This window comes from Gouania willdenowi, chromosome 22, assembly GCF_900634775.1.
Source record: "Gouania willdenowi chromosome 22, fGouWil2.1, whole genome shotgun sequence".
Lineage (NCBI taxonomy): Eukaryota > Metazoa > Chordata > Actinopteri > Blenniiformes > Gobiesocidae > Gouania > Gouania willdenowi.
In genome coordinates, this window is record NC_041065.1 from 29,773,115 (window position 1) to 29,797,249 (window position 24,135).

Sequence of the window (24,135 nt, forward strand, 5' to 3'; positions counted from 1 at the left end):
GCCTCGTGTGCTAAGGCATCAAATCAGGGTTTGAAACTGATTTCACTAGCACAAAGGCTAAATACGTTCCACCTATTTAAGCTGGATTCACTGGATTCAAAGTAGAAAACATGTAAACTCCCACACAGCCACCACTGGAAACGTCCTTTTGAAAGATTTACAAACATCTGAAGAGTCCCAGTGCAGCCCCGTCTCCCAGTTAGTGAAAATTATCTCTGGCTGTCTTTCTACTCGTGTGGCCGTCCTGCCCCAGTAGAGACACTCGGACCACCCGGGTGGGCTTACCCTGAAACTAAGAGCTCAGGTGTAGTCGTCCATAACTGACCCTAAGGAAAGAAATATAATGCTTTGATACTCTGATGGTCTGTAAAGGTTTTTGGTTTGGAAATAGTTTCACAAACGTTGACTTTGTTAATTAGCAGTTTATATATAAAGGAATCATTATATTTAGTCACCATGGTGAGGAGGAAACATCACAGTTACAGAGCGTAATGAGTTGATGTGTAAAGTAAAGGTGCATCAGAAACTCTATGAAGTTGTTTGGACGTTAAAAAGGCAAGTCCCCACAAAGTGTAAATACATCCTAAAACCATTTTTTTTCTGCTAAATGCATATATGATTAGGTATGAAGTAGGGCCGATCATGGATCACTGATTTTTTTAAAAGCCTGACCTGGAGGGGGCGGGATGTTGGCGGGGGCCCTTGGGGTTGGGGATTGGGGTCGGTGCCGGGATGCGCTGGGTGCTTGGCTCCTTGGGGCTTTCTCGGATGTGTGTGTGGGGGGCGGTGGCTGCTTCTCAGCCTGGGATCTCGAGGGCATCTGGGGGGCTGCTCGGCCATGGGGGGTGGCCTGGGGCTCCTTGGCCCCCACTCTTTCTGCTGGCCTGGCTGCATCTGCGGGCCTGGGGCGGCGCCTGGGCTTGCAGTAGCGGTTCTTACACATACAGTGGTCTACGATGCACTGGCACGCCTTGGGATGTGGGATAAAACTCGTACTGGGCTAAACCTTAGATACCTGCTTTAGGTATACCACTCACTCCTTCCCTCTGTTCACAGCCACCACCATTATAGCTAAGCTTCACACTTGTCACCAGACTGGCTTGATTACACAACATACTGTAATATGCACAATATGTTCTACTACAACTTCACATCTCACTCTCACTTTACAATAATCTATTCATCCCCACCCTTTCTATTTCCTGCCTGAGTCTCTCCTCCCTGCTCCCTTCCCCCTCCACTACCACCCCCTCACCTAGGTGTAACACTGCTCTCCTTTTTATATCCTCCCTATAATAAAATGTTTCTTAGCCTTCCTTAGGCATGGCTGGTGATGGTCACAATTAAGCAATAAAATAACATAATTTATTTCATTGCAATAACAAAACGTGCATGTCTCATAATGATTGCACTTCTTGTAGAAAAACATGAAACTTTTTGTTGCTAATTTAGCTGTAGATATCTCAGCACCTCCAAAGACCAAAATTCAATTAAAATCCACAATATTTGCAGAGCTCAGTTTTCCAGTTCTTATATCACACGACAGCAGTCATTTTTTTTATTATCTCATATTGTTGAAATAACTCTCAATTTTTCCAAAATCTTACAAATTTTCATAAAATAATTTCACAAAATTTCCACAAATTCGCAAAATCAGGGAATTAAAGTAAGATCCCGCATGGACTGATACACTCACATACTTTATCATTTATATATAATTTATATGTGGAAGTGTAAACCAGGGCACATTTTCCAACAAAAAAAATCTGTGGCTCAAACTGCTCCGTGTTTGTCCCCTGAACTAAAAGGAGTTTGACGCCACTGATCTAGTCACTAAAAATCTACACATTGTACCTTATTGTTAATATCTTCATCTCATTATTTTTGCTGACTCTGCACGTCCTGAGAGAGGTTGGAGAAAGGATGTTGCATTGCACGCTCACTGCATGGCTATTACCTAACAGAGTGATGATATAACAACGACGATGATGATGATGATGATGATGAAAATAGAACACAGATGTACAGGCACACTCACACATTGAGTGAATAAGCACATTGTGGTGGGATGCAGCCAAGCTCAGGCATGTCTCTAATGATTATTGATAATTGATTATTGCCTAATGACATGACACAGCGTATTTGTGTCTGTGTTGTGTGGTTCTTTTGTACCAGTTTGCCCATGCAGCGCTGCTGGCCAACTCCGTTCTCACATTTATGGTGGAGGCTCATCTTGCAGCTTTTGCAGCGAAGGCCGTGTTTCGCTGTGTTTCCAGCCAGAAACACCACGTGCTTGGCTGTCCGTACCTGATGATTGCACAGTGAGAACAAAAAACACAATCAAATCAAATCAATCGGTCAGTCAGGACAAGCTTTGAAAACAAGTCATGTTTCCTATACGCAGGGTTGGGGTTAATTACATTTTTTCAATTACAATAACCGTCTTCAATTATCCATGTTCAATTACAAATTATTATGATTACGGTGGCTGGCATTTTTCCAATTACAATTAAATTACCAAGTTGTTACAACTACAATACAAATTAATTCAGTTGTGATATCTCAGCTCTTCCAATACAGAAATTCAATTAATATCCGCAAATTGTTCAAAATAAAAAAAAAATAAGATAAAAAAAAATCTTTATCTTTTCTGAAATCCTGCAATTTCATGAAAATTATTCCACACATTTTTCCCAAATTGAATAAAAAAAATTACTCACAAACTCAAGAAAATTTAAAGATTAGATATTGTCTGTAACTTCCATTAATTTACATATTTTATAGGCCAGAATAATGTAGAAATTGCTAGTTTTTCCACCTGAGGTCAAACTGGTGCATATTTGGCCCTTGAACTAAAATATGTTCTGGTTTAACTACTTATGCCACCACAGGGTCTCAGGCATGGAGAAAATATCATTATCAACCAAAAATGAGGTCAATTACATTTTCCAATCACATCTTCAATTATCCATGTTCAACTGAATTACGATTACAGTAAACTAGCATTCTTTATCCAAATACAATTAAAATTACAACTATTATTTTTCCCGTAAAGTTATTTACAAGTACATTCTCAATTACTAATACAAATTCAATTAATCACAAATACTGAGCCTTTAATAAATAAATGTGTTAGCTTTCTGTTAGCATCTCTTATGATAACGGGTCAGTTTTGACCTATCGTATGTACAATTTGTTTTATGCATCTCTTGGTTTCCATGTTAGGCTTCCTAATCCATGAAAATATTGGTATTAATATTTTTGAGCCTTTTTTCTGTCAGTAAACCCCTAGATTTCTTTCTTTTCTTTTTTTTTAATGGTCAAATGAAAACATTTTTGATTAATATGTTTTTTTTTTTTGTTTTTTTTTAATAATTATTAACTACGTATGTGTAAGCCATAAAACTGTGACATGATTGCCCAGGTTTGCATTTAATCAAATTGTAAATGACAGTTTTTATATAATTTCGATTACAACTGCAACAGATTTTTTCAATACGTTGTAATTATAATTATGCCATAATTGATATTAATTATTGTATAATTGTTTTCATGTGTCCTAGTTTTAAACTTCTACATATAAATGATATTTAAAGTATGTAAGGCACCAATCATTTCCAAGCAATAAGTGACATATCAGCCTGCAGGATCTTCTCTTTTAAATTTCACTGATTTTGTACCAAATCTTTTTTTAATTTGGGAAAATTGTGTTTAAAAAATGTAAGGAAAATTGCTGAATTTGTGAACAAATTGAGATATAAAATACAGTCAGGTGATAAAAGCAAATACAGTGGGAGTTTCATTGAATTTGGAGGAATGAACTGAATCATTTACACATTTTTTTCCATCATTTTAATTTCTCTTTAAGGCCAAATTGGATGCTTAAAGGGCAGCATTTGACCCCCGGTCGTTTAGTTTGATACGTGTGAATTACACGATTACAATTATAATAATTGACCCCAACCCTGCCTATAAGTGAGCAGCATATTCTGAGAAAGGCAGAGGAAACGGAGCATCGTGTGTCATCTATTTATTCATCACTGTAACACACGTACCCCCCCTTTGCCAGAGTCCTCTGGAAAGTTTCCCAGCAAGCACTGGGAAAATCCTGTGAGTTAGCATGTGGAACGTTTTACACATAATCACAGCAGACACACACATTAAAGGACGATTCTGATTGAACATTAATGCAGACTGACAGTGAACAGCCCCGCCCTGTTTCCATCTCTCCTTAATAAGAGGTTAAATACATTTGCTGAGGTCAATGACGGCTATTCCGTCTTATCTTTAAGCCCTGGATGTACATCATAGGTAGCGCAACTATTAAGATTGTTTAATGTATCAAACTCAAGGCCCGGGGGCTAAATCTGGTCATTTAATGCAGGTGGTTGAACACAGGTACAGTGAGAACAGCCATGTGCTGGAAAAGGTGGTGAAATAGGATTTTAATAACCAGATAATTTGGTTGAAAGTTGCAAATTAGAGTGGGCAAAAAACAGACGTAAAGTGATAAAAAGGGTTGAAAGAGTCAATATTGTAAGAACTAGAAGAAACGCTTTGTTAAACTGGCCAATAATGGGCATGACAAATCATGAATGTGGTTAAAATGGCAACAAAATAAAATTAAATAAGCATGGAATATGGTAAAAAGCGATTAAAAGTGACATTAATGGGTCAACATATGCAACATTAGGTGGGAAAAGTGGTGGAAAGGGTTTATAAATTCCGAAAATGTGCAGAAAAGGAATTAAAATTTGATGGAGAAGTGGCAGAAATGGGAGTAATGTAGCAAAAATGTATTAAAAGGAGCAAAAATATGGCAAGAAAAAGTGATGAAAATAGGTTAAAATATGTCAAATGTGTTATAGTTGCAGAAAAAGGTTAAAAAAAATAAGCAAAAATGGGCGCAAATTGTACAAAAAATATTCTTAGTGTCATGAAGGCATCTGGCGACCCCCTCCCAGTGTCTTGCGACCCCAAATGGGGTCCCTGACCCCAAGGTTGAAAACTCCTGCTTTACAGAATAAAATTTGGCCCGCAGGATGCATGAATCAGTGTGTGCGTGAAAACTTGATTGTTACGTATGTGTGAGTCATAAAACTGTTCACCAGGTTTGCGTTTAAATAATTGTAATTGACAGTTTTTATAGAATTTCCACGCCAATTACAAAACATACTAACCTCAACCCAACGTGAATTGTAATGAATTGTCAATTATGTGATTACAATTACAAGTGACCCCGACCCTGTAATACCGACCAATGGTGTCCTCAGATGCTGTCCTCTGCTAGTTGTGCACCTCTGGCTATTCTGTTGGCTAATCAATAAGCTTAATCCCTGTGAAAGCCCACACTCCTCACTGTGTGCGTGCGTGTGCATGGGAAACAAAAGCAAAGCCACCATCGATTGGACTCTGTGGGCGCAGCGACGGCCTGAGATGATCCATTTACTCTAATTTGGATTCAGTCACTGAAACAACGTCAATGTGCAAACGCTGTGTCACACTTTCTGTTCTGTGAACCCTAAAACAATCAGGGGCCAAATACGGACCAGTTTAATCTGTGCCCTAGTTTACACTTCCTTTTTAACAACCTATTATAGTATTTAAATGATGTAAGGCAACGTCACAGATATCAGTGTCTGCTGGATCTTCACTTTCCTTGATCTTGTGGCTAATTTTTATTTAATTTGGGGAAATTTGGAGGAATAATTTGTGGAAAGTTGTAGGATTTTGGAAAAATTGAGAGTACTTACAACAAAAAAAAATGGCTGCCATCGTGTGATAAATATAGTCATGGGAAAACTGTTTGCACTGGAAAAAATGTGCAGTTTCATTGAATTTGTGTATTTAGAGGTACTGAGATATCAGAATAACTTTATTAATCCCTGAGGGGTAGTTTAAATGGAAAAGAGCGGCATATTAAAAAAAACAACAATAATAATAATTCTACAACTGGAGGGGATTAAATAAGGTTGTACCTCCCATTGAGCATGTCTAGGGTAGTGTAGATGTGGTGTCGTGTATACTTGCAGCACTTGTATATATGTCTATACTCATCCTTTATCCTTTATATTAATATTAATATTTATTATTATTAATATTATCATTATTGTTAGTGTTAAGGTTACTATAATTATTATTGTTATTGATTCTGGTATGTCTTTTGATCTTCGCACCAACCACCAAGTTAAATTCCTTGTAAGGTTTTTAAACTGTACTTGGCAAATAAAACTATTCTGATTCTGATTAAATATATGTACACATATAATGTGCCTATGCAGGCCACATAATCATGCTCAATAAATACATAAATATATACAGTATATAAATAGACTGAATTAAATGTTTCCTGTAAAGCGTCTTTAAGTTTTCTTTGAAAAGCACGATATAAAAATGATTTATTATTATTATTATTATTATTATAGATGGTGATTTACACAGTGAGTCATGTTTCCGCTGTTTTTCCTAACATTATCCTGCAGGCCGTATTGAGAGCTTTAAAGGGCCGGATTTGGCCCCCGGGCCTTGAGTTTCACACATGTGCTGTAGTTACTTTAGTTACTAGTGTTTGTTCGTTGCGTTTTGTAACGTGAACTTATGTCGCCGTTATCTGGAAAACAGCAACAGGAAGTTGACAATAAGTAATGAGGGGAAAATGACTGTCCATTTCCTGTTTCCTGTTTGGAGCTCTCTTGTGTTGCTTGGCTGAACTGAACCGACTCCGTTTTGGTGAAATGTGCTTTAACGAGATGGAAACTGAGGATCCTGGCTCAGTAATATACACAACTAGTGCCAGTTTCAGGGTCAGTTCCAGTCACATTTCCAGTTTAATCCCATTTCTGATGTGCAGAAACAGTGTGATCGGACCTAAATCCAGTCATTCCATCACTGGGTAATAAGAACTAATCGTTGCCTTTTAGCAGCAACATAAAGGAAGCCAACCCTGTTATTGTACGTTTGGTATTAGCTGAGTCATGATGTTCCTGTGTGTGATTTATGTAATTGCTCAAAATGAGCCGATACAGCTGTGGTGACTATGAAAACATAGGGTTGTAGCTCGATCTTTTATTTTTATTTTTTTTACTTTCCTGGATGCAGCTTCTCTTCCTTCCACTGCTTTTTGTGTTACTCACTTCTCTCTTTATCTCTGACCCAGGACAAGATCACCATTCATTTTCATTTTTAACATGCATTCATTTGGTTCTCACACATCTAAAGAAGGACATTTATCCAAATGTTCACATGCATTGTAGAATTAATTATATGAAGGTGCATATTTTATCAATTGAGCTGTTGGATTCAGTTTCTCTCATGTTGTATTGTCAAATAGTTTAGGGTTATATCTACCACATTACTGAAATTGAGTAGCTTTTATGAGTATTTGGTCATTTTACTTGTACTTAAGAAAGTTTTAAAACAAGTAAAGTAATTAATTACATTTCTACACTCAACCGTTACTGAGTAATTTATCATTTTTTGTTTTAAACTGATTACTACAAAAAACCAAATCGAATACAATCAAATGTATCACATCGTAGCCGACCAACCAGATTAAACGTAATGCACGGCACCAAAACAGCATTTAATGGAGGTTATTTTCTCAGTTTTAGAGTTCATAGAACTTAGATTTTTTTTTTATTATTATTTTGAATCGAATTTCTTGGTGTTATTTAATTAAAAACCTTTTTATTTTATACATATGTCTTTGTGGAAAATAAATTAATAAATTCCATTGTGAAAAATCTCCACCTTTTTAAGTTTATACAGTACATGAGAGGTTTACTGTATGAAGCAAGATTTTATTACCAAAATAAATGTTGGAGGTGAAAGTAACTAGAACTTTTACTTTGAGCTACTTTTTACTTGTACTTGAGTCTTTTATATATAACTCACTGGTACTTTTACTTAAGTGCAACTTCAATCAAGTAACAGTATTACTTGAGTATGATCTTTACACCTCTGCTATCTACCGTTCATTATTGATAAAAAGTAAAGTACTAACGTGTGGAATTTAATTTGAGCAAAAGAAGGCACAAAAAATACAGTAAACAAACTGCGACACAGTGACGTCATAAACCGATGAACCGGAACCGGAAGTGCCGCGCTCAATACTGCGCTCAAAACCGCCCGCTCATTACCGAAAGGGAGCCGTAATCTTAAAATTTAAATTTAAATTTTGCAACACCAAATTACTCCAAAATAACGGATGCACACACTTGGGGTATGTGGAAGCCGTTGACAAAGTTTCAGGTTGAACAGACACTGCGTCGGGGAGATATTCGCTCCACACACACACGCACACGCACACACACACACGCATACAGAACTTTCTTGCTTTTATAGGAAGATAATCACGCTTCATAAAAAACAAGACATTTCGGGCAAATCTTTGTCAGCATTAAGGCAATATTGATGCTATTGCTATAATATCATTACTATAACAGGAACACATATAATTCTGGCCAGTCATTCTTGACACATTTAAATCTATCAAATAACAAATAATACTGACTAAAAAACACCTCAACTCATGGGCAAACTGTGATAATTACAGAACAACACTTTAACCTTTTTTTATTGAATAAATCCTGTGGTTACATTTTATTTTTTACTGTATAACAGAAATAAATAAACACCCAAAAAATGTATGTTTAATACAAGCATTTAGGTGGAGATAAATCATCATTAAAGCCCCTGAACACTGTAATATCATGAAGCCTTTGCATATTTCAATACACATTAAATTTGTAAAGGCTTTACATAATTTATAGCCTCTGCAGGAGAAGATGGGGATTAAATACTTCGATAATCGAAGTTTAACATGAAGATTTCAACCAAAAAAGTTTATATAAATATTGTGTTTTAATTGTTTTTATTTGGTGCACAATTTTTACAGTTTCTATATTGTTTTGACAGTGCTTTGTGTGTTGAAATCATTTTAAATAATTTTCAACGATATGTCACCATGTACAGAACATTTGCCCCCCTGGGTTTATTTAAGGTGCTTAATAAAAAAAATAAAAGATAAAGGTTGTGAATATAATCTTAATGTTTTGAGAGTTGTAAGAATTGCTTTTCAACTAAAGCTTGAGTTTATTCATCAGGCAATTCCAGAGAGTTCCAGAATCACATAAATCTTCTAGTCACAAATACACACTTATCTTCTGATGCATGGTCCTGTACTGAGACCACCCCCCACTGCATTCTTGGAGTTAACGACAGCCACTACAGACGTTATTTACGCTCACATTCCTGACAGTAAATCATTTTATTTTGCTTCTTTATTCCTAATGTGGGCATTTTCATGAAGCTTTATTTATGTGAACATGGAGAGAAAAATTCACTCAAAATGGGCAGAAAAGTTCCCAACCTTTTTGGGATCGTGACCCCATTTTTCACAAATTTCTGTTGACACCAAATACTTTTTTTTTTTATTTCTTCTGGAATTAGTTTTTTCATGTTTGTTATACTGTGTTTCAATTTAATGAACAAAGTGACAAGATGCAGATGTTTTAATAATGAATTTTATTTATATAGTTATGCATTTATTTCACTATATTTATAGTCGAGAAAGAAAAAGTATTAAATACTTTTTTAAGATTGTATGCTGTGTTTTAATTTGAAGAAGAATTGTGTTTAAAAATACATTTTTTTCAGTAATTACCATTTTTGTTCATCAGTTACTAGACATTTCATGCAATCCCATTTAAATGCCAAGCCACCCCACATGGGGTCACCACCCCAAGGTTGAAAAACACTGCACTAACAGCATCCAAATCCAGCACTTTGATTGGTTGTAATATTTTCCAAATATTAAAGTATAAGGCTTACTAGTACTCAGAATTGGGGTCAATTACATTTTTTAATTACAATTATGTTTTCAATTATCCATGTTCATTATGGTTACCAGGATTTTTCTAATTACAATTAAATTAAAAATATCACGTATGTGTAAACCATAGAACTGTAACATGTTCCCAAGCTTTGCATTTAACTAAAATGTAATTTCATTAAACTGTAATTTAATAATTAAAATGTAATTTCATTAAACCCCCACACCAAAAATATTCATACCAATATTTTCATGGATAAGGAAGCCTAATAAGGAAACCAAGAGATGAGAAACAAATTTGATGATAGATAATATTTTTTAGTGTATTTTACAGCTGATTTAAGACATGGGTCAAAACAAACCTGTTATCATAAGAGATGCTAACAGAAAGCTAACACAAGCGGTAGGTTACATTTTATGGGGTTATTTATGAATGGCTCATTAATTGTGAATAATTTAATTTAAACTTCAGTAAAATTAGAACCTAATTGTAATTGACTTTCAGGGGAAAAATAATAATTGTACTTTTAATTGTAATTGGAAAAAATGCCAGTCACCGTAATCATAATTGAGTTGTGATTGAACATGGATAATTGAAGACTGTAATTAAAAAATGTAATTCAATCCCATGTTAAAGAAAAAAGAGGAAGAATTCAGCCCTGCTGCTATGCTGGTCATACAGCACGACTAACTAGAGCTGGACGATATATCAAATGTCCAGATATATCAAGTTTTCAATTTTGGCGATATAGAAAATACAATATTTCCTATATCGATATATATATTTTTATGGCTTATTTTGTATCAAAATACCTTTTTTAGGAGTTCCTGCTTTCTCTGGTTCTCAGAACAGCATGAAAATCACAGTTATATAGATTGCTGATTGTGACAGAACTCACTCACATGTGCTGTCCCTGAGAGAAGAAAAAAGACTAAAGTGGCACATATTGTGCAGCTGTTTGTTAGTAAATGTGCCTTTTAGGTATTTTGTATCAGCAAATTTAACCTAGAATTGTCTTTCTGGTAAGAAAGAGTTGAAAATATCAAGATTTATATCATACATCGCCATTTTGAGGAAAAATATTGAGATATGAATTGTGTCCATATGCCCAGCCCTAGCTGTGACCAACTTTCATGTTTTCCCATCCCACTCCGTTACCTTTGTTGAAAGACCTTCATCATTCAAAATTTTGCCCATATGACTCATCTGTATGACTGCTTTAAATCTGTGTGCTTTTTATCAAATAGATGTGCGGACCTTTTTTCTGATTCCCTTTGATGTCGCTAATAATTGTCCTTTGATGCTGTAGTGTACGTTAGAGGTGGATAGCGGTGCTTTAACCATACCTACGATCATGTGGTTGCAGACGTCGCAGAAGGTGGGCTTCTTAAAGATGTGTTCCATGAAGCAGTGTCCGGCTGAGTCCACCTGCATGGGGTTCCGTGAGTGCGGCCGTGAGGTGGGGGGAGGAGCGTTAGGGATGGCCGGGGGGACCGGAGGGATGCGAGGCCGCTGGTGTGCGGCGGCGCCATGCCGATGGTGCACAGGTGGCCGGTGGCTGCTGCTGTTCACGTCAGAAAGAAGCTCCGTTTTGTTGTCGTGCTGCTTCGGAAAAAGTTGTCGGCGCTTTTGCTGCGAATGCTTTTGGTTTTAAAGGACAAGGAGCGTTTTGAGCCTTGTAGCTGGAAAAACAAGAAACAAGATAGAAACAATCAGGGTTGTGGTCAATTATAATCGTAATCGCGTAATTAATAATTAATTACAATTATAACGTATTTGTAATTGGAGAAATATGTAGCTGTTGTAATTGTAATCAAGTTTAGATAATTGGCTTTGCAATTGTTATTGAAATGGTAATTCTATAAAAACTATCATTTGCAATTTAAACGCAAACCTGGGGAACCATGTTACAGTTCTATGGCTTACATACAGTATATACGTATATATACGTAGAAAATTCAGCACAGATGTGCTTGTACTTTTGTGATTTGTAACTTTTATCAATTTATTAAAATTTATTTTAACTTTTAAAATATTACGCTGTCTGTTGTCTTCCAACGTTTTTCTATCTTCATCTGTTTTTGACCTTGTCGTTTTCAGCTCCAATCCCATTTTTAGAGTGGAGCAGGTCAAGTAGTAGGTATATCAGTCTAGGCTAATGCTAGACAAATGCTAGCTTATTCTAATTTTAGGCTAATGCTAATGCTACAAAATGCTCATGCTACAAAATGCCAATGTTAGGCTAATGTTAGTTAATGCTAATGCAAGGCTAATGATAATGTTTGCTAATACTAGGGTAATGCTAATGTTAGCCTAATGCTCATGCTAATAAATGTTAATGCTAGGTTAATACCTAATGCTAGACTAATGCTAGGCTAATGCTAATATTAGGCTAATACAAATGTTAGCTAATGCTAGCTAGTGTTAATGTTAGCTAATGCTAATGTTAGGCTAATGCTAATGCTAGCAAATGTTAATGCTAACTAATGCTACTGTTAGGTTAATGCTAATGCTAGCAAATGATAATACTAGGCTAATGCTAATGTTAGATAATGCTAATGCTAGCTTAATGTTAGATTAATGCTAGGTTAATGCTAATGCAGTGTTCAGTGACTTGGGCCAGCACCCGCATCCTCACTTGTATTTTCTTCAGGAAATGCAAATATTCCAGTTGTAATTGACTTTCAGGGGGAAAATAATACTATTAGTTTTAATAGTATTTGGAAAAAATGCAGGTCACCTTATTCATAATTGAGTTGTAATTGAACATGGATTATTAAAGGCATAATTGTAATTTAAAAATGTAGTTGACCCCAATATACTTACAATACTTGGATTTAAATTTAAAAAAAGTTGAGTTTCTGTATGAACTTCTAAAGATTGATTTGAGAAAAAGTCAATTACTGGGACTAAGTTCGAGTATGTGTGCAGCATGAAGAAGCTCTGAGATCCCTAACCTGGAAGTTAATGTGATTTCTGGTGGAAGCAGAAGTAACGCATTAATCCTTCACACTCTGTGCTGCCATTGCTGTTTGTAGTCTCCATCAATCTCATCCACTTCTCCTTTACACCAACGTTATTCATAGACTGCATAGTGACAGTTTCTCATTTTACCTCCCAGCATTCCTCGCTTCCCCTCACTAAACCTCACTTCTAATATCTAGACCTAAACACTTCATTTAAAGTTGCCACAACGACACTGTAATGTTTTTTTGTTTTTTTTTTTTGCAATTTATGCAATTTAAATCCATAATATTTACAGAGCTCGGTTTTCCACTTCATATTTAATCTTTAATTATTCCACGGAATTTGTAAAATCAGGGAAGTTTAAGTGAAGATCCTGCAGGGACTGATATACTCACATACAGTACTTCATCATTTATATATCATTTCTACGTGGAACTGCAAACCAAGGCACATTCATGGTGAATTTGCTCTTTTTCCCACAATGAGTTTGACACCCCTGTAATATTAAGGGATCATTAAATGAAGGAAAACTCACACACATGAGTTTGTTTTTGGTTTACATCCACGTGCCAATTATTTAGAGAGCGTAGGGTGAGGTTAAATCCATTATTTGGGTCACTGTGGGAACAATCCATTTGCAATCCCTTTCTAGACCATTACCACCTACACACACACACACACACACCAATACACACACACACAGACAACATTGTTCCTCACTTGCATGGGTTTCCTCTAATGGAGAGAAGCATGGCTAATCGATAGCAGAGGCATTAACAGGACCGTTAAAAGCTTCAATGTCACTTATTTGGTTCCAAGTGTGTTTTAGCCTCAGTGGCTTTAATACACAATGAAACAGAGTGATTTAATATCCATCTATCATGCGCTGTGTGCCAGTTTACAGCAAAATAAGACAAAGACAAGACACATTTTTCTTCTAGAATTAGTTTTTTTTTTTTTTACTGTTATAAATACAAAGCAAAGATTATTTATTACTATTATTATTATTATTATTATTATTTATTATTATTATTATTATTATTATTATTATTATTATTATTATTATTTATTATTATTATTATTATTATTATTATTATTATTATTAGGGGGCCAAGCCCGCGGGGCCAGGGAACCGCGTATGTAAGCATACGCGGTTCCTAGGACCAGCGGTGCTAGGAACCCTATTGTTATCGTTCCGATTATTATTATTATTGTTACCTTTTATAGTTCCGTTGGTAAAAGTGTTGCTGCAGGCTAAACCGTGCAAGGTAGGGTGGTGCCCTTTGCAGGGTGGGTCCAAAACCCCCAGGGGACCTTGGACGCAAAAATTCACATATATCCGCCAGCAGGTGGCGCTATAACCAAGGTCAATGCATTTTGGCCTACAACTCCCAGACTGTATGTCGCACATTCAAAAACTTCATATGGACAGATTCCCTGAGTAGCACTGAATCACCTGAGCTAGGCCACGCCCATTTCCGTCTCAACTTTTGTCGGCGCAAAATCGCAAAAACTGGAAAACCTACTTTTTAGAATTACTCCTTGGGATTTTGTCCAATCAGCGTGAAACTTGGCACACTTTTTACTTTTTTGGGGACATGAAAATACAGGCTATACTTTTTGTCATCAGAATATGTGTTAAACTACATCTACAGAATACACAAACATTTACACAAATTATAAAGTACAATTGAATATGCCACAAAACTTAGAAATATACAAAACTTTACTCAATGAAAAATGTTTTGGTGTGAATGTGCAGCTCCAAGTCCACAGCACTATGAACTACATGGCCAGTATAAAAGCATCAGAATTGAAAAATAATGTAAAAACTGTTTATTTTAATTGAGGGGTATAATATTTCAATTGTTAAAATCGTCAATGTGTTTTTAAGCAGCATGACTTGTATTTTAAAGTAAAATAAGGTTACTATACTGTAATATTTAATTAATTTGTGTTTACAATGGGATTTTTTTGGGGGGGGGACACAACCCCTGCATCCCCCACCATGATTTGCGCCCCTGCCCCCATTTTTCCATCTACAACATTTTGCTCAGAATACTGTGAAAAAACAACAATAGAGCACAATGATGGAATGAAAGTGGAATTAAAACTCATGGAACTAACAGAATTTAAACACAAATTTGACATAAATTGTTCATTGAGAGATTACTAAAAAAAGTGTGCAGTGCAATACCAATTCCCTCATGTTGGAATTCTGAGGAAAAAAATCTGAATTCTAAATTTAAAATCAGAAAAATATCAGATTTTTTACCTTAAAGTCAGACTTCTCACTTTAAAGTTGGAATTCTGAGAAAAATGTCAGATTTCTTAATTTAAAGTCAGAATTCTTGAGGAAAAAAGTTATTATACTATGATTTTCATGGTCTGACCCAACTTAATAACTCAGTTCAACGCAACAATTATTTTTATAAACATTTTATTTATTCATTTGCTCTTTCATCTTTTTTTTAATAAAAGTTTCATCCTGCATTCAAAGGAGAAAAGAATGGAAAGAGAGGAGAGAGGAACATTTTAAATCATCATGGGGGGGGGGGTAGAGATTAAGAGTCAAACTTGAGGTTTATTTTGTTCTAATGTTTGGTTTTCCTGGTAAACCACTGGCGGATTCTTTTCCATAGAGGTTTCTTTTTAGCGTGTCTGGACCGCTCTTCTTCTAATTCCACATCTTTGGCTTTCAGTTGGTTCTGTGCTTCGACCAGGGCGTTCTCCAGCAGGGTCACCTTTTCTTTCACCTGCTCCTCCAGACTGCAGTAGGCCTGCTCCTTTGACTTCACCACTTCTAACATGTTGGCGTTCACCTCCAACAGTTGGTCGTGTTGATCACTTTGACTTGTGAATTTCTCCTGCGCCTGCCTGAGATCGGCCCTCAGAACGTCCTTTTCAATGTTCTGCTCATGGAGGTCCTTTCTGGAAACATCTAGAGCCAGTATGAGATAGGCCAGGTCCCTGTGTAGTAGTTCCATCTGGTACGTTTTAAAGAATAACTTGTATCTCATGTCTTCACATGTGATACACCCCGGTGGTGCTTGGTCAGGTACCAGTGTGCAACCTGGTTCACAGGGACTCACTGGTACGGTGGCTGGTGGATGGTTCACCTGTTCATCATCACCCTTGTCTCCAGGAGATGATGGTTGGTCTCCCTTCATCTCCTGTGTCTTAACCTTCTTCCTCCGAGGTGGCTTTGGCGGGTGGAATGATGCCCCTCTGAATTTGTTAAATAAGGGCTGAGAATCCCCAAAGTCACTAAAAGTAACGTCCATCGCTGGTTTTTGATCCATCATCAATGTTTCAAGAAACAAAAGCAAGAGAACGTTCAACAACAAAGTGTAGTTTTTAGAGCTTTGAGTTGTGTGTGCTACTGTAGAAAAATCCAGGTACTTTCAAGTCATGTCGCTTTCATCTCCTGTTTGTTTCACTTCTGTTTGCCATGGGTTACAATCAAACAAACATCTAAATGATGATTGCTGCGGCTTTATGAACAAACCAATAAAATAATGAAAAAAAAATCAACAAGGCTAAGAACCCCACCCCCCCCCACCCCCCCCCCCCCCCCCCCCCCCCCCCCCCCCCCCCCCCCCCCCCCCCCCCCCCCCCCCCCCCCCCCCCCCCCCCCCCCCCCCCCCCCCCCCCCCCCCCCCCCCCCCCCCCCCCCCCCCCCCCCCCCCCCCCACCATAAATAAATAAATAAATAAATAAAAACTCAGGTGAATTAAAAGTTGACTTAAAGCAGGATTTGAAAGTCTTCAGTGCGGGGGCCTGTTAGAGGGTGACTTACTTTACAGCAGGGTTTCTCAAATGGGGGTACGTGTACCCCTAGGGTTACGCAATGGCCCTACAGGGGGGACTTGAGAGAGAGAGTGGAAAAATAACAAATGAAGTGTCCGTTTTTGTCCCCCCCCAGGCATGAGATGACTGGAAATAATAAAAACTATAGAAATAAATCTATTCGGGAGCCACTAAATCTATTTTTTAACCTATGTGGGGTCGCCTGAAATTTCTGAAAAATGTAATTACTTTTTTGTAATTATTTTTTATTATTAAAACAACACATTCTTAAACAACTGTATTTCTATTCTTTCACTTTGTGAATATAGTTAAACTAAAATGCAGTAAAAATAAATACATATCTGAGCTCAAACATGATTGAAAACTATCAAAATAGGGTCACGATCCAAAAAAGGTTGTTAACCACTGCATTAAATACTGTTTCTTTCCACTTATTTACTAAGTTTGATTCTTTAAAATGTGTGTTTTCACTTGTTCATTTCATCATTATGCTAAATTGTTGTTTTTAAATAGTTTTATATGCAAAATGTTGTAGTCGAACAAAGGGGGTACCTATATAAAGTCGCATCTTCTGACATAGGCCACACCCACTCCCACGGCATATTACTCTTTGTAAGTCACTACACATCAAAAACCTTCTTTTTCAAATTCCTCCTTGGGGTTTTGTCTAATCAGTGTGGCACGAAGAGTCTTCAGTTGGACTTGATCTAAAGTAGAATTTCTGAGTGCGTCCTAGAATTCACTCACACGTGCTGTCCCTTAGAGGAGAGAAGGCCAAACGTGGCACAAACAGTATTGTGCAGCTGTTTGTTAATAAATGTGCCAATGTGGCATTTTTGAATCAGCAAATTTAAATCAGAATTATTAAACTTATTGAGTTTTATTTGATTTATCGACATTTTGAGGAAAAAATATCGAGATATCAGTTTTGGTTCATATTGCCCAGCCCTATATTGTATCTTCCCTGCACATTGTGCATGTTTTGTTTAAATTGACAGATAAAGTGATGATGGAAATCTGCACAGGCTGCACATTTTGATGTGTGGATGTTTTCTTTTCAATATAAATAACAGACATGGAGTGGTTTCATGCATCGAGGAGCTCATGCTGCGTTCAATGACTGTAAGTGTTGCGTTCAATAATAAAGCAGAGCAGGTTGATGGTGGCAGAAGCCAGTAGTTAATAAAATACTTAAATCTTAATGAATGAAGGGAGAGATGAGGGTAAAAAGATGGGTTAAACTTTGGTACTGCGTCATCGCTCGTCTTTAAAAGCAGTAAAAGTTGCAACAAGAGACAACTTTTATCTGTGTGTGTGCATGCAGCTATGCAGCTACGCAGCTTTGCTCCTATGATGGACTGACACCAGCAGTGATCTATGGGTTCACACTTGATGCTCACCTTGCGCTTGTGATGTTCAGGTCTTGTGTTCTTAAAAAGGAGGAATAAACACAAACAAACCTTTACTTTTAAAAGTGGGAAACACGTACGAAAAGCCTGAGAGGATGATATTGTCCACTTTTCCTTCCAGTTACTAATCCACTGCTTAATTGGGCACATGTGAGTCCTTTCCAAAAGAAGATTTAAAGCCAAGCAAAAGTCTCCACAAACCCCATGCTGGAGTTTCTCAGTCGAAACTAAACCAGAGATGGGCAACTTTTATCACAGCGGGACCACAGACATGTGTTTGTGTGATCCAAGGAACACCTTATCAACATAAATATCAGCATTTAAAATAATGAACATTATTAGATGAAATATAAAAGAGTTTTGTCTAATTTTAGCGCTGTTTTGTGTTTTTTTTCTGTTATTTTTGTGTATTTTTGTTGCAATTTTGTGTTTTATGAGTCATTATGTGTATTATTTCAGTTGTCATTTTTATTTATTTATTTTTTATTTATTTATTTGTTCCTTTCATGAAAATGCAAATGTTATTTTGTGTAAATTGTGTCTGTTTTTTGTTGTTGTTGTTTTGTATGTTTTTAGAGTCAATTAGTGTATTTTTGTTTAGTTTTGTAGTTATTTTGTGTATTTTTGTTGTTATTTTGTGGTATTTATGTTTTTTTGTTTATTTTTTTGTTGCATGTTTTTCTGTTATTTGTGTACATTTTGTCATTGTTTTTTTGTTGTTTTGTATGTTTGAGTCCGTTAGTGTATTTTTGGAGTCATTTTGTGTACTTTAGTTGTTATTTTGTGAATTTCTGTTGTTGTTTTGCATGGTTTTTTCTGTTATTTTTTTGTAGATTTTCTTATCATCTTGTGTGTTTTGAAGTTATTTTCTGTTTATTTGTTGTTTTGTATTTTTTTCTGTTATTTGTTTGTGATTTTGGAGTCCGTTTTTGTTGTCATGCTGTATATTTTTCTCTCATTTGATGTGTTTTTAGAGATGAATAATGTTGTGTTTTGTATGTTTATCTACATCTTTGTAGACATCTTGTGTGTTTTTGGAGTAAAATCTCATATCAGGGGTTTCTGGAGTCTTTTTGCGTGTTTACTTTGGGGGACGCACAAAATTAGGGAACAGCATGTGGCCCCACGGGACCGCCATGTTGCTCCTTTGCAAACTGCTTTAGTGCCAATTTTTTAAATGATCCCTGCAAAAAGCTAGTTTCTGAACATTCTCATTTTCTTGTTTGTCTCATTCTAATGCTGGTGGGTGATGCTTTCATTTCCCAGTTCATACTGGGCCTGTCCTTACTAGAGGTTTTGAGGACATGTGGACACGCAGGGGCAGGAATTTACCAACACTATGATGACTAGTCCGATAGTGAACTGACTAATTGTAGTAGTCTGGACAACATGTGACCCAGATTGGTGGTAAAATGCCTGAGGCTGTGGTGGATCTTTATGGCACAGCTTTTTTTTCCCACATTAGCCATTTGCACAGAGTGAAAGGAGAAAAACGCACCAACAACGCCACAAGCTTTGTTGTTTTGTACAAGAATGAAAACTTTTACATGGTGTTTGATTACTTTTAAAGTTACAACTAAATTAAAATATTCAATAGCATAAATGTATTTACTTCAAAATGGTATAATGAATTGTTGTGATGTGATTACTATCTATATATGAATGAATTTAAACAGTTGTGAGTGTTTTACTAAACACGCTGAACCTAGGTTTTCATATTTGTGTCTAATTAACCTATTTATGTATAACTGATGATAGTTTATTGAAAGTAATCAAGCGGCAGTTACAATGTGTTAATAGATGTGTATAGTAGTAATGGATTACAAGTAATAATAATAATAATAATAATAATAATAATAATAATAATACATTTCTTTTAAAAGCTTTTTTCTAGACACTCAAGGACACTTTACAGCTTAAAAACAACAACAGTACTCACGTTACTGTAATTAAGTTGCTATTATGGGTACTTGTACTTTTTTAAGTATATTTCTAAATCAGTCATTTTACTTCAATTTTTTTTTATTTATTTGTATAGTGCATTTCATACACAAGGCAACTCAATGTGCTTTACGTGATCAAAAAGTGCAACAGAAAACAGCTTAAAATCAATAAATACATTAAAGTCAGCAACAAAACCTTTAAAATCATCAGTAAAAACATTAAAAAATCATCCAACAACAACATGACCAGAAATCTGCCTCTCAATCACACGCAGCAGAGAAAAAAAAGTGCCTTTAACTTTGATTTAAAAATGTTCACATGTGATGCTGACTTCAGCTCTGCTGCAGTTTGTTCCACTTCTTTGCAGCATAACAACTAAAAGCAGCATCACCAGGTTTACTGTGAGCTCTGGGCTCCACTATCTGACCTGTCTTCCATAGATCTGAGAGACCTACTTAAGTATGTTTTAATAGAAGTAAAATAATGTGTTATATTTCTACACCCAACCATTACTGAGTAAATTATAACTTTTGTGGGGATTTTTTTTTTCCATTTCAAGGCACATTGAGTTTTAATTTAGATTAGATAGAAATATTTCATTTTTCCTTCTAGAATTAGTTTTTGATCATGTGTTAAAAACACAGAGTATCCAACATAAATGATTCAATATATGTATTTTTTTTATTTTTGTATTTTACAATATGTTGTTTATTATTCATATATTTGATTTATTATTTTATGTTATGTTATGTATTATTCATATATTGTATTTATTATTATTTTTACATTATATTATACAACATATCATTATATCTTAGATTTATATTGGAGTAAACATAGAATACAGTTGTTTAAGATTGTGTGCAGTATTTTAATTTTGGGGGCAAAAAAAAAAAAAAAACATTTAAAAACAAAATTGATCAACTTTTTTTTTTTTTTTTTTTTTTTAAATCAATTACTAGACATTTCAGGTGACCCCCATTTAAATTCCAGGCGACCCCACATGGCGTCACGTCCCCAAGGTTGAAAAACACTGGCCTATACATTATGTTTATACATGAGATATTTACTGTATGCAAGGGAACCGTGACAATTATTACCAAAAAATAAACATGGGGGTGAAAGTAACTAGTAACTAGTACTTTGAGTACTATTTAATTGAGCTACTGAGTATTTTACGCATGACTTACTTGTGATTGTACTTAAATTCCAATGCAGTAACAGTACTTCTAATTGAGTATAGGTATATCAGTACTAAATAAATAAATATGAGTTGCTGTTGCTCACCTTGGTTTCCTGCACGTTGCTGCTGTTGCTGTTGCCGTTGTTGCCTCCGTTCTCTGTGGGAGATTTCGGAGCTTCGTCCCGGTCCTGTTCATCCTCATTCGTCACACTTTCGTCCTGCATCGAATTCCCCGGTGGGATCATCCTTTTTTCTATTTTTTTTTTTTTAAAGCTGTACTTTATCGATATCGCTTTTTTTTTTTTTTAAAGTTGCGTTCCTGTAACGCAACAGTTTACATCGCCTCAGTCCCTCTGCTGGTCACCGACACCCGCGTTACGCCTTCACCGTCCCCCGATACTGGTTCTACTTCCAGTGACGATCCAAACGTGAAGGAAAAAAAATACAGCTGAAGGAATGAAATGAGGATTAGTTTTAAATGCAGCAGTTAAAGATGTTCTGTTGGTTCTACTGCAGCTGCGTGTGCCGTGCGTCAGGCTGCTGGTTCCATCTCCAAATCCATGAGGCTGGTGAAGATCCGCTGGGCGGAGAGTTTAGAGTTTAGAGCCATGAGGGAGAGGAGGAGGAGGAAGGAAAGATGGGACAGGAGGAGACACACACATACTCACACTGTCCTGCCAGGATTATGACACATAAACAAAATAAATGCCCCAAAAATTGTATGTTTAGGAAGTTGGATGGATTATAAAGTGTGAAAAGGTACAACAAATACACGAAAAAAGATTTTAAAAAACAACAACACAAAAACCAACATTATTTGTATAAAATGACTCCAAATTACCAACAAAATGACAAAAAAAAAATACACAAAACAACAACAAAAATAGAGAAAATGACTTCAAAAGCGCACAAAACCATTTAGCAAAATGCCTAAAATGTCAACAAAATTATACAAAGCTACAAAAAACAAAAATAATCCATAAACCCACATGGAACAACACTTGTAAACAACACAGGTACCAAATCACTTCAAAGACGCACCAATTGGCAACAAAAAATACTCACCAAAAAATAAATAAATGACAAAACGAGAGCGAAATGCAAGAGATTCCAAAAAACAGAAAACAATAACACATGTACAAAAATGACTCCAAAGACACACCAATAAGAAACAAAACAAAACAAAGTGACAGAGTAATACACAAAACAACAACAAAAACACAGAAAATGCTTTCAAAAATGCACAAAATTCTCAAAATGTCAAAAAAGTACGCAAAGCTATAACAAACACGCACAAAAAGATTCCAAAAAACCCTAAAAAACAACACATGTCCAAAATTACTTCAAAGATACACCAATTAATAATTGCCAAAAGAAATACACTCAAAATGACAGAATAATACTCAAAACAACAACAAAAATACAGAAAATGACTCCAAAAACAAGAGCGAAATGCACAAAATGTCAATAAAATGATGTAAAGCTACAACAAACAAACACAAAAAGATTACAAAAAACACAAAACAACAACACATGTACAAAATTACTGACTAATTCTCAAAACAAAAACAAAAATACTGAAAATGACTCCCAAAGTGCACAAAACAATAGCAACGTGGTCAAAATGTCAACCAGAAATGCACTAAAAAAAATTCAAAAAACACAAATGGACAACAATTTACACACAAAATGACAGAATGATGCACAAATGAACAATAGAATTTTTTTAAAAAAAAGACAAAAAATGCAGAAATCGTAAACAAAGATTTGAGTAGTGATAGAAAAATACACAAAACGCCAACAAGAACACACAAAATGATGACAAACACACAAACTGAACAGCAGTGCTAATTTTACAATTGATAAACGTTAATTCTTGTTTCATCCTTTACAGTTGGCCTCACGACTTCTATCTGCTGAAAATTCAAGAAGACATTTCAAAAACTTTGAATAATAAGTATAATTAAATCAGATTTTATTGTGTTCTCTGTCAGCTGTCATGATTGGACAGTTGGATGGAATGAGAGTAGCAGTAAGCAAAAACTAAACAATATAGCAGTGTTTTTCAACTTTGTGGTCGTGACCCTATGTGGAGTCACCTGGAATTTAAATGGGGGTCGCCTGAAATTTCTAGTAATTGATTTAAAAAAATGTCTGGTTAAAATATTTACTTTCACTCTCTCAAATATAAACGTAGTTCAAATAAAATGCAATATAAAAATATATCAGCTGACCAAACTTGTCACCAGTCCTGGCTACTCTGCATTTGTAACACAGGAAAACAAACATGATCAAAAACTATTTCTTGAAGAAAAAAAATGTCTTTGGGATAGCAAGAAATTAGTGATATATACAGTAATTGGGGTCACAATCAAAAAAAAGTTTGTGAACTACCGTTTACCCGTGGAAATGTTAAAAAACATATTTAAAAATGTCACATTCGGTTAACTTGAGACAAACCGGGGCCGAATGTGGGCCCTGAACTAAAATAAGTTTAACACGTTTAACACATTTCCAGTGTGGTACTAACTAAGTGGAGCCCTAAGCCAGTCTGGGACCAGAAATAAAGCTGAAGTCTTGCACCTTCACCAAACAGCTCATCACTAGACAGTCCCCCGAGTTAGTTAGTTAGTTAGTCAACCAGAACATGAGTCAGTGTCACATTTATGTGTGAAACATGTCAGCAAAAAATATCCCACATTACAAGCAAATAAAGAGATCCAAGTTTAAAAAACAGGAAGAACATTGTGATTTCCTCTCTCAGCTCAGGGATCGTCACAATAAAAAGATTAATAAGGAGAAAAATGGGAATATAGAGTAACCTCAGTGATATCAGCCATAGTTGAGTTTTACTAGTACTCACATTTGGAGTACATGTACACATTTTTGGTTTACTAGTGCATGAGTACTTTAAGCAAAAACCGTCACTAGTAGTTGATATGTGATTACAGAATCTCTCCTGGTTCTGGTCACACTGCCCTAAGCAGGG

At 35.8% G+C, this 24,135-nt stretch overlaps 1 protein-coding gene across 1 annotated transcript in view; it reads right to left on the reverse strand.

Moving 5' to 3' along the window:
• stac (SH3 and cysteine rich domain) overlaps positions 1 to 21,720 on the reverse strand; it is a 43,656-nt gene extending 21,936 nt beyond the window's left edge. The window contains 5 exon segments of the mRNA XM_028439001.1: positions 2,173 to 2,307; positions 11,184 to 11,338; positions 11,341 to 11,515; positions 18,011 to 18,040; positions 21,251 to 21,720. Coding sequence (XP_028294802.1) covers positions 2,173 to 2,307; positions 11,184 to 11,338; positions 11,341 to 11,515; positions 18,011 to 18,040; positions 21,251 to 21,391 — 636 coding nt within the window. The 5' untranslated portion in view covers positions 21,392 to 21,720.
• Positions 21,721 to 24,135: the final 2,415 nt, after the last annotated feature.